The sequence below is a fragment of the Gavialis gangeticus genome, unplaced genomic scaffold, assembly GCF_001723915.1.
Source record: "Gavialis gangeticus isolate Ggan-Ray unplaced genomic scaffold, GavGan_comp1, whole genome shotgun sequence".
Taxonomy (NCBI): Eukaryota; Metazoa; Chordata; order Crocodylia; family Gavialidae; genus Gavialis; species Gavialis gangeticus.
The window spans coordinates 187,979,413-187,991,012 of NW_017729032.1; the positions used below are offsets into that span (position 1 = coordinate 187,979,413).

The 11,600-nt window shown below is 41.6% G+C and overlaps 1 protein-coding gene across 1 annotated transcript in view; it reads right to left on the reverse strand.

The window, feature by feature from the left end:
• ARX (aristaless related homeobox) overlaps positions 1-11,316 on the reverse strand; it is a 48,015-nt gene extending 36,699 nt beyond the window's left edge. Inside the window, exon 1 of the mRNA XM_019523863.1 lies at positions 11,230-11,316. Coding sequence (XP_019379408.1) covers positions 11,230-11,316 — 87 coding nt within the window. The remainder of the gene's footprint in view (positions 1-11,229) is intronic.
• Between the last annotated feature and the right edge of the window lie 284 nt (positions 11,317-11,600).

The window sequence follows — 11,600 nt, forward strand, 5'->3', positions numbered from 1 at the left end:
TCTTTTTCTATTACTTTATTATGATTATTTATAATAAATAATCTTTACTTGATTCCAAGATGAAGTTTTTTCCCCATTTCACGTGTGGGGGAAAATCTCTTTGTCTTGGAATAGAGTTTGAGGTGTAGTGGGGAGTGAGAGAAGGCAGCATCTGTGCTGGTGTTACAGGGCTGGACTGGGGCTGTGCTTCATGCACCCAGATGTAGTGGGGACAGAGCCTTCTGGCATCAGAAGGAAAAGCTGACCTACAGAGCATGTTCAGATTCATAATGTATCTGCAAGTTAGTAGTCAGATACTGCCTGCCTAGTATTAAACATTGATCCAAACTGCTCTGATATGTCAAGGAGATTGGCTGCCCATAGACATGATAAATTTGTTCAGAAGTGTGTAGGCTGTGCTTCTTCTTTAACCAACATTTTGCTCATGAGGATCCAGTCAACATAAGGATTTATCATGATTTTTGAAACTTTCTCTGAAAAGTGAGTATAATATCAAAAGGTATACGCTGACTAGGTATGCCCTAGAGCTATATTTCTCTTTGGATGTGATATATTGCACCAGAAAATAAGTGGTTCTGTGAAAGATACCTCATTTTCTAATTTCCTTCTTTTCACATCATTAACACCACTGCATGCCATCACAGTCCAATGTCATGTAATGCAACTCAGAGGGGACTGAAGTAGCATTCAGTTTAAGTTTCAAGTTTACTGGCTCTCTTTATAAGCCCTTGTGAGCTTCATTTGCTTCAAATATGAATTAACCCAGATCCACTAATGATACTTTTTTCCTGCTTACACTTTAATTGCAGGGTATATATGATACCCTTAGGAATGGATATCAAGGCTAATGCCACCTATATTATTATTTACCCTGTTGATAACCAAGCTTATTGAAATATATCTGTTAACATTATGCCCTGGAACCATATGAGTTAAATGCTTAATTCTGCTGATGTAAACATGTCCTATGAATACCTTCAAACCCATCTGTGTTTTTGCTTCACATCGATTCATTAAGAAACTGGGATGAATCTATGTGATTCATGTTGTGTGTTTTTTTTTTAAATAGTGTACAGCCAGGACAACTGCACTGAATGAAAAGAGGGTGTTTTATCCAGCTAATAAAGAATGCCTTGTAGAACTTAATGCCTTCTGCTAAGAAAGAGTTAAACAAAACATTTATGCGGTATAAACTTTGCTCCTTAGCATTAAAATGCACTTTATTCATACTGTAGATTTCTCTTTCAGCCATGGCTATTGTTTGTCACTAACAGCTAGCTTTTGTGAAGTTAATAAATGTGCATAATAAGGACATAAAGGTATGGAGAAGTAATACTGTAATCCTTTTGTTTGGATAATCAGTCTAATGTATGCAAATTAAACCTTATTAGTACTAGGGTTTTGTGTCTGCTTATCAAAATGTGCCATTTTCATGAAAATTGGAAGTCCATTATATAAAGTTATTATTAACAATCATTTAGGAATTATATACGGTATGCAAATTAAAGTTGATTACAACTAATTAAGGGCTTTCTTTGTTATTTGACCTTGTCTGCTTTTTATGTAAATATGTTTCTTTTGGTCTGGCATATTTTTAGACTCAGAAAAGTATATTAAGACAAGTTACATTATGTATTTTTAATATATTTTTGTATTGCATAAAAAACCCCTTGCAATTGTCTAAGTACCTGATTTCACACAAGAACATTCTGCATGCTGATATGCAAAGACATGTGCCTTGAAGTTTTAGGACAGTTCTGCAGACCAATGGTACAATTCAGTAATAGGGAAAATCATAGTTACAGGTTTCTTCAACAGTTTAATGAAATATGATCCAAAAATAAAAACCCAGTATGAAATATAAACAGCTTTCATGCCAGAATACCCTTTGTTCCACCATTTATTGAGCTGAGTAAATCTGAGGTTACAGACTCCAGATACGGCTAAGTGATAAATGAACAGTCCTTACTTACCAGGTGCAATGCAGAACTTAATCATTTATAATATTGCCAAAAACATTGAGCTAAGGATAAAAGATTTTTACCATGGAAGATATAACAAGCCTAGGAAGAGCAACATCCAAGAAGACTTCTGTACCTCTCAGGATAAAAGGAGATTAGACAGTAAGTGAAATGAGGGAACTTCAGTATGTTGAAATCAAGGTAGGGAACTTCAATATGTTGGGTAGAAATACTATTAAAAACCATAATGCAATTTTAGCTGTGTTTGTAGATGGAAAAGAAAACTGACATGCAAGCCAGTCACTAGCGTGAAGTGTGTCAGATGGTATTTTTGGCTGCATGTCAGTAAGAGATGTAATCAATATTTTAATACTTTTAAGTGTGGTCAAATCTGAGCATGAAATGAAAGAGCAAGACAAACTGGGAAAAAAGAAAATGGAAAGAGAAAGGGATTGTGGGACACCAGGAAAGAATGACATAAACCTCTGGGCTTTTGTTTCACATTTGTATTGTGAATTTGCGACTCCTATGTCCCTACAGGGCATACCCTAGTGTACTGATTCAGGACAGCACTTAAGGAAGAGCTTGATTCTTGCTTAAGCGTGGTCTCACACTTAGAATGCTTTCCTGAATCATGGCTTGCATTCCCAGGTCAGTTAGGAAATTGCACACATTTGCAGGGGGAGCATTTAGAGGATTAGTCTTTTGCAGGCGAATATGGAGCTGATTGCTAAGATGGTGTAAGGAATCCTGCTGGACATACCTTGCTGAAGTGAGAAACTGTTAGTTTGCTCAGCTAGCCCCTATACACTGGATAAGAGTGGGTCATGTACCATACCCTTTTTGTGATGGTTAGCATACCTGAGCCAGCTGAAGAGATGGGACTGTGAAGTGAACTGTGTGAAGACGTGGTAGAGCTTCAGCATATCCTCTCCCAGAAGGATTCTGGCTGTTCTGCTCTCCATTCTCACTTGCTTTCAATTCTGCCAGTGGCTGAGAACCATAATTTCCTCCTTTGTCACCATATGGGTCAAGAAAATACCCACTTTCTCACCTACCAGGGTGCATTCCCACATGCAGGGGTGTGCGCTTGCAGCGGCAAAAAGAGCAGCAGCTCAAATTTGTGCTTGTATTTTTGCTGCAGTGCATGACCCTGCATGTGCATTTTGTTGTGGGGAAAATTGCCACGCTTCAGGCAAATTGCCCTCTTCCTGCTCCTCCTGGCATGCTGGAAGAGCCAGGGCACAACTAAAGGAGTAGAGACACTGGCTGCCAGCCAGAATATCTCCCTGGAAGACCAAGCCTCTGTGTCTGCCATCGCATGCTCCTGTCACATGTGCTACTTTTTTCTTGCTGTTTTTTTATCCTACTGGGATTTCCTGGTAGCAAAATTTGCCCTTGCCTTTCAAATTTGCAGCGCAGGGCATGTTTTAGCATTCTGGCTATGCAGTTTGTGGCACTGCAAACAAGTTTGCAGCACCACAAACTGCACATCTGTAAGTGAAATTCAAACAAGTTCTTTTCCTCCAACGTACAAACATATAATATGTATAGGAAAGTTATATTAATCTGGTCAGGGAACAGAAATTTACCTTGTGATTTATGTGTGGTCAAAATGGCCTGAAATTAAATAGTGTATCTCAAATACCTGCCACAAACTGCTTGCTAACAAACCAATGGTTATTGTGAGACTATATTTAGTAACTAGTTCTGAGAAAAAGCTGTCTGTCTGTAGACTATATTCACATGCATAAAGAAATATCTATGTGTGGTACAATGGTGAGCAGGGAATTGCCTGCCTGTGTGTGGGTTGTAGTGTTGGGTGGGGCTATCTGCACATGCGGTGCCAGGGGAGCTTGTGGTGGGTGAGGTGGGATAACAGTGCCATAGAGGTCACAGTGGGGCCATGGGTCCCACTGCTGTGGTTGCTTGCTAAGAAGCTGGACAACCCTGTAGCGAGGTAATAAAGAATTATTTATTGCCTGAATGTTTTCACAAACTAGAAGGCTGTGGAAATTGGTTGGATTAAAAGTAGTATTTACTACAAATGCAAAGGGGTACATACAAAAATTTTCTCCCCTGCAATTGCATCCTCATCCACTCAACTCTTCAGTGGCTACTGAGAAGCACGGCTACACCCACCCCTCCACTTGTCTCAAGCTTCTCAGAGAAAGCTGAATAGTATTAGTGGGGGCATTCTCAGGGTGTATGAATTGTCTCATCTCTGGGTTTGGTATGTATGGTGTGGGAGTGGATGGGTAGGGCTGAGATGTTCAGCAGTAGACTCAGGAGTGCTGTGGAAGTGGTATGCACATATTCTAATGGGGAAACCAATGTCATGATGGAGGCCAGTACCAGGACCCTCCTGGGATGATATATGAGGGAACTGGCCATAAATTTAAAGAGTGCCACTGGAAATTGAGACTAAGATATCATGGCAATGAGGGTGGTACAAAACCCATCAGAGAAGAGAATATGCTACTGTAAGGGAAGATGTTTGAATTTTGAAATATTTTCATGAAAAAGGGACAAATGTTTTAGAAGAAAATAGAAAACTTTGGGAGACATTTTCTCTATTTTTTGATCAGCTTATGTCAGGAGCAGCAAGTAGCTGTGCTGCGCAAGGCAAAGATAGAGAAGAGGGGTGGATTTACACTCTATTAAAGAACAGGGGTGAAATCATGGCTCTGTTGAAGTTTGGTCCAGGATAAACTCAGGGAGTTGAAAGTCATTACTGTGCTTTTAAAATATTTATTGCCGTCTATCTCCAAACAGCAGAAACTGCAAAATGCATCACAAAGGGAGGGGAAGGGGTGTATAAAAATAATCAAAGTCTTCAGATCTTTTAATTCAATGGGAATGTAATATGCAATTAAAATAAATTATCTCATAATCGAACTGAAGACACTGATTATTGCATCATTTTCATAAGACATGCATCTTAACTTGCATCAATTCTGATTTCACAGTGGAGTTATAGTGGGATTGAAACTGGTCCCAAATGTGCCTGTCTGTATTGATGGCTTACCAGTAAGCAGTACACTATGTAAGTTGACATCTCTTTTGTACAGCGCTTAAGCTGGTCTGAAAAAAGTGATGGGTCTATCAACATTCACTCACCAGCTTATTTCTCTTCTCTCCAGTTCATTTTGTCCTTTAGCTCCCAAATCCTTTCTGCTCCACATCTGTTACCTCCCCACTCTTCTGTCCATAAATTCTCCTCCCAACTCCCAGATCAATCCTGTAAGCCAGTTTCCACAGCAGTTCTGCTCTCGCAGGTCATCTTCTCTTCCAGCTTCCACATCAGTTCTGCTCCTTGTCCTGATCTTTAGTTCCCGAATCCTTTTTGCTCCACATCTTCATCTCTGCTCTTTCAGATTCTGGAATTCTTCAACCCTCTCTCTCTGGCCCAAGAGAGCAACCATAGTGAGTCCCATTCTCCCTTATCGAGAGTAAGTATTGAATGGAGAAGGTGGGCAGGAGCCATATTAAGCTTTAGGGCCCCTACTTCTCACACCTTGCTCATTCCCTCCTTTGAGAATGCTGTCAGGTTGTTCAGAGGAGCTGTTGCTGCAGCTCTCCTGATTAGTTTCTGCATTCAGAAAAGGAAGGCAAGTGGGAAAAGCAGCAAATAAGAGGGTGATTCCCATACCCCTGGTAGAGCTATAAACGTATATTCTTCAGCCAGGCTGCTCTATAACCTGTAGTGACCCAATGTACCTTAGCACTGCTTACAGGTTTAGATACTTGATCTTTTAGAAATGGGCTTACTAGAGTACTTTCATATGTTAATGCTGCCTCTATAGTCATCAGTACCAGAGTCCTTACTGCCACGCACTTTCCGTGATGCTGGATGGACCCATTTTATCTGGGTTTTAAAAGCTGAGGAGGAATTAAGTAGCTTCAAAGGATGGGCAAAAAAGTGCAGATAGATGTAGAAACTGAAAAAGATGCAACAGCCCTGGGGCCTGCTGAGATGTTTTCAAATGACTTAAAGTCATTAGAAGTTCCAAAGTGATCTTCTAAGACTATCTTGTAGGACAGTACTTTCATATTCTGAACGGACATTCAGACTGAAAGGAATGCAAGCAGAGTTAATATCATGAGTGATCACTCTGAGACATGATACTTGACAGAAACCTGTTTCATTCAGTCCATGTCTTAGTTCCAGCTACACCTGAGTGAGCCTCTGTGCTACATTAACGAGATTCTTAAAGTTACAATTACTCACGTGAATTTTTTTCTAGCAAGATTTAAGAAAGAATAACACTGACCAGTCAAACTTTATCTAAAATAGATTTTCAAATATGTTAGCCCTGCAGGCCAGTTAAACTCACTCACAATGTTCAGTTAAACTTCTAAGGTGCTTGCATTCCTGTTTGGACTTCCAGGTCCACCTTGAATCATGAGTACTACTCATACTAGTACTCAGTGGATGCATCTGTTCAAAAGGAGTACTCAATGGGCACTTCTACATGAGATGCTTAATTCACAGTAGCCTAATAACTCTGCGCAGTAGCACATCACAGCACGGACAGTGCTAATATGCTACTGCATAGTATCATTAGGCTGCTGTCTAGTAGCGTCACTAAAAAGGCGTTTGCCAGTGCTACTGCATCTAGTTAGTACTTCATTAAGCAAGTACTAAATTAAATGCACAGTAACTACTGTGCATTAATGAATGTGTAGACGTGCTCAATAGGCTCATTTCTACTTGGTGTTATATTCTGGGGCTCATCTGTTTTACCATTCTGTGACTCTTGTGTGTCTGAGATATCCTTGGGAAAAATGGCAGTTATCTCCTTTTCTTGTGGACTTTGGAGGTGACACCTATTCCCTTCAGTATGTATCCATTTGAGATGACAGCTTCATGAGGCAATTGCTTGGCACATCAGTGCATTTGCAACCACTAGCTCCTATGACAGATATAGAATAAATCGTTGTGGCAGTTTCTGGGACTAGAAATTAAACTGATCAGTTTTGTTTGGCTGTATTTGTCCCTATACTTCTGCAAATTCCCCAGTTACATTCCCCTCAGTTTCTCACACTTTAGGTTTTCTTGTGCTTAGCTTTCTGTTAAATAAAATGTCACCAGGTGACAACCCAGGCTTCAATGATATTGTTCTTTAGTTTATTAGTGCTAAATATGAAACTAAGTTGTATTTCACAACCCCTTTCAATACATACTTTATTATATTGATGCTGTTTTCTATCAGCCCATTGGACTGGGGATACTGATGTTTAGTGGTTACATGTCTTTTCAAACTGTTTAAACCCATACCCACATAATGTTGCTTTATCACGTATAGTATGCCCCACAAAAATAGATTTGACATACATAAACACCAGTTTAGCTTAAGTATCATCTAGTAAAACTGTCTCAGAGAAGTGTGAATAATGAGTACACAATGTTTTCTGTCATTATACACAAAGCTATGCCTAATTTACTCCAAGTGTCCTTCTTCCTGCACTACCAGCACAGGCTTTTTTGTTTTGGGCCACATTTTTCTCGTATGTTATTTCTGAGGCCAACATAAACTATTTCAGACCTTCTCTTAGATTTTTCAATTCTTAAATGATCTTCTTTGATCTTTGTAGCACATTTTTCTGTAACACCTTAGGAATGAGCATTCTTGTTGTATTAAACAGGATCCCATTCAATACTGAGAGTTCCACCATAAAGTGGTGGTAAGGCCTCTCAATGGGCTGTCCTGGCCATCTGTGCAAATAGCTTCAATTGCTTTCTGTTGGTTTCTATCTAGAACTATAGCTCCTATAGTCACTATTTATGATTTCCATGACACCTGCGAATTTTCAAGGTTTTCTTTATTGCTAATGATCAGATTGATATGTATAATGTCCAGCTCTGGACTTTGCCCGACTGCGTTTCTGTTAGAGAGTGTCTGGCACCACAAAGCCTCTCCCAGATTTGAATGTGACTTGCAAATCATTTACGTCTGACTTAAAAAATAACCTCTATATTTTTGGGGTAGGGACTGTATATCACACCTCGTTTGGCAATAACAATTTCAGTTGTTATGGTTTCAGTTAATGCTGACCTATGAATAAATAATCTGAAACTTCCTCTTCATTATTAGGGTAAAGACATTCAGATTTGGTTAGCATCTATGATGCATAAGAACTGGACTCCAGTTTTGAGCTTATTACTATAAGAGAATTGCACTAACAATCTCTTTGGAGGCATTCATAGACCACATAATTTTTGCTTTTACTGTCATAGTATCTCGAGGATGTGGCCTTTTTAATCAACTTGTTTCGTTTCTCAAACTCTTAATGGTTTCAGCCCATGTGTATTGGATGCTTTTGTTCACTAGTGCTCCAGGCTGATCGTCTGGGTACCTAAATTAGACACAAATTCCCTTACACATTCACTTTTCCAAAGAATCTTTGTGCTACTTCTTGTCTGACCTTAATCTTGCTGTGATCTTCCTGTAGCGTAGACTATGCCATGTTTGCTTCTCTCTTAGTAACAAAGAATTTATGTTATTGTTTGTTTGGCTTAATTAGGCATCTGTGGCTCATTCCTAAATTAGGCTCAGTGATGCCAGTTCTTCACAGCAGAAACTTACCACACAAACCTCAAAACCCTCCCAGACTGCATCTGGCCTATGGAAGAGCCATTTTATCTGTCCCACAGAGCCAGGAGCCTTTGGTGGCATTTCTGCAGCCGGGGCTTTACCTGAATGGTGGAGAAAAGCAGCAGCAATGGCTGCACAGCTCTGGCTCTGACTGTAGTGGCAGTGCAGGACAATTTGGAAGTGGTCTGTACTCAAAGCTAAACTCCCTTAAAATGGCCCCCTCCTGCAAAATGTTGCTGATCCCTGCTTTAGGGGAATAAACTGACCATTGTAAGCTCTGTAGTTACCAGCTTACTTTCTAGTCTCTCTGCTTTTTCTTTAAGTTATTACTAATGCTTCTGCCAATACTTTGGCTTATGCACTAGTACTCAGTGGGTGCATCTACACAAGATGCTTGATGCGCGGTAGCCTAATAACATTGAACAGTAGTGTGCCAGGCAAAAACTGTGCTAATACACTACTGCTCAGTGGTATTAGGATACTATGTAGTAAGTGTCACTAAAAACCCATGCACCTATGCTACAGGGCAGTAACTCTCGTTACTGTGCATTTAATTTGTACTTCATTAAGCAAGTACTAAATTAAATGAGTAGTAACTACTGTGCATTAATGAACATGTATATGCGCCCAGTGGGTGTGTTTACTTGTGCATTAGATCTAGGAACAGTTTACTCATGAGTAAGCTACTTGTGATTAAATGCTCCTGAGCAGGCGTCTACATGTGCAGAGAAATGGGAGCAGATATGCTGCTAATGGCAGAAAACTGCTCCTGCTTCCTGGGGCCCTGCAGTGGGTCCCTGCTGCCACCAGAGGGAGCTTTAGTCTCTCCCTGGGAGCTAGCCCAGGGGCTGGTTCAGGGAGCACAGGGTTAGGAGACAGATGTCTCTTAACCATGGCTGGGATATTGCTCCCTTCCCTCAGAGGTTTTCCTGGTGCCGGGACAGGGACAATGTCCACCTGTCCTAGCAGGATGGAGCTTCTGGCCCTGGCTCCCCTGTCAGGGCAGGGGACTTGGAAAGAGCTGTAGGGGAGGGGCAGGTCCCAGCCCCCTGCCTTGATCTACCGGTGGGGCAGCTAGCAGTGATCCCCTAGCTGGGTGGGGATTCCCTGACCAGCCAGGGGCTCACTACTAGCTGCCCCACCAGTGGATGGGACAGGGGGCTGGGACCTGCCCCGCCCTTACAGCTCTTTCCAAGTCCCACATTTCAATTGCCTGATTGGGGCACGGGGCTGGGACTTGCCCTTGACTGGGACAGTTCCCAGCCCCTGCTCCATGATCACAAGGTGGGGTCTGGAGAACCCACCCAGCTCTGTGATCATGGAGCTGGGCAGGGAACAGGCTTTTCAGCCCCTGCCAGCAGGGAGCTCCCAGTGCCAGTCCATGGTCGCAGGGCCAGCACTGGGAGATCCTTTTCTCCCAGCACCGGTCCTGCGGTTGTGAAACCAGTGCTGAGAGATAAGGATCTCCCAGCACTGGCTCCACTAATGTGGAGCTGGTGGTCAGAAATAAGGAACTCGCAGCCCTCCGCTCCCCAATTGCAATGGTAAAGTGGAGGCTGGGAGATAAGGATCTCTCAGTCCTTGCTCTCCAAATGCGATCTTGGAGCGGGGGGCTTGGAGCTCCCTGCTGCCAAAACACCAGGCTCTTGTGGTGCAGCCCACCCCAGCAGCAGGCAGCTTCTGGGGCAGGGAGCAATCTCCCACCCCCTGGTGGCTGGCTGACTGGGAGCAGATTTGCTTCCAGTATTGTCTACATGAGCACTACTGTGTAGTAAATAATTGCAAGTAAATAGGCTACTTGCATTTGCAGGAGCAAACTTAAATGCAATTAGTAAGGTTTACTGTGCAAGTAAGCATGTGCATGTGTAGATGCACACACTTACTATATAGTAAACTGGTACTGCACAGTGAAGTGTCTCATGTAGATGCACCTGCTGGGGATGTAATAAGCATCCCAGTTGCTTTCATGTTGATGGTAGATTCATATAATTCTGTGATACTCTCTGTTGCTCATAGGAGGAATTTATCTGCACTAATGATATTGTTATTGTCATCTGCCCACACTGTGCCACACTCTGCTGGCTCTTGCGGAGTGATATAATCCATTTTATTTCTTATTTCTTTCTTCTGAATGCTAGTCAACACCCTGGCTTATGTTGGCTATTCTAGCATATGCAGCTCCTCATGCTTGGCTCTGATATTGAGCTCTCCATCCTCTGCCTGAGGTCTCTTTTCCTGGAGTATTTTGAATTCTGTATCATGCTGACAATGTCAGAGTGCTGTGTTCCCTTCATAAACTTCATTCTGGGCTGGGTGATATCTGTTGCTTGGCAAATTCTAATTGCTTTGTCAAGGGTTAATTGTGGGTCTCCCAGTAATCTCTGATTTCTTACTTTCAGATCTCAATCAGTCTCTTCTCAATGACCCAGTTAACTGTCCCCAAAGACTGCATGATTGGCTGCTCAGTCTCAGATGAGTCACAAACTCTTCTATCATTTTACCTTCCACTTATACTGTCTGATATCTTTTGTACATTTCATTTTTTACAGGGAGTAACCTATTTTGTACTATAGCTTCACAGTTAGCCTCCTTTATCTCAGTTAGCCCAAAACTATTGCACTTACAATGTGCTTTAGAACCACGTCCTGTCAGACCTAAGGCTGTCAGACCTTCTGAACGTCTGCTTCTTTACTGGCATCCATTGCCTGCACTAACAGAGTGCAAGTGTATTTGGATTTCCTCTGGTCTTCTTCCATGTTGTCAAGGGTTCTCCATTGTGAAGTTTTATCAGCTCCCTTCTTCCACTCCAGGTATTTTTTTTAAATTCCTTTGAATCCCTGTACCATGCAGAGGTCAGTAGTCTCTAAGAAAATGATAGAGATCTGTTTCCATGTCACAGTTTTAACTTGCCAGGATTTATGTAAGATCAGCCCCTGTGTAATGTAACATGACTGTCTTAAGGAGGCAATTCCTTTTAGGTTAAATCTTTCCAGTGAGTCAACCTGTAGCCCTTTTTAAAATTCTGCTACAAGTTTATAAC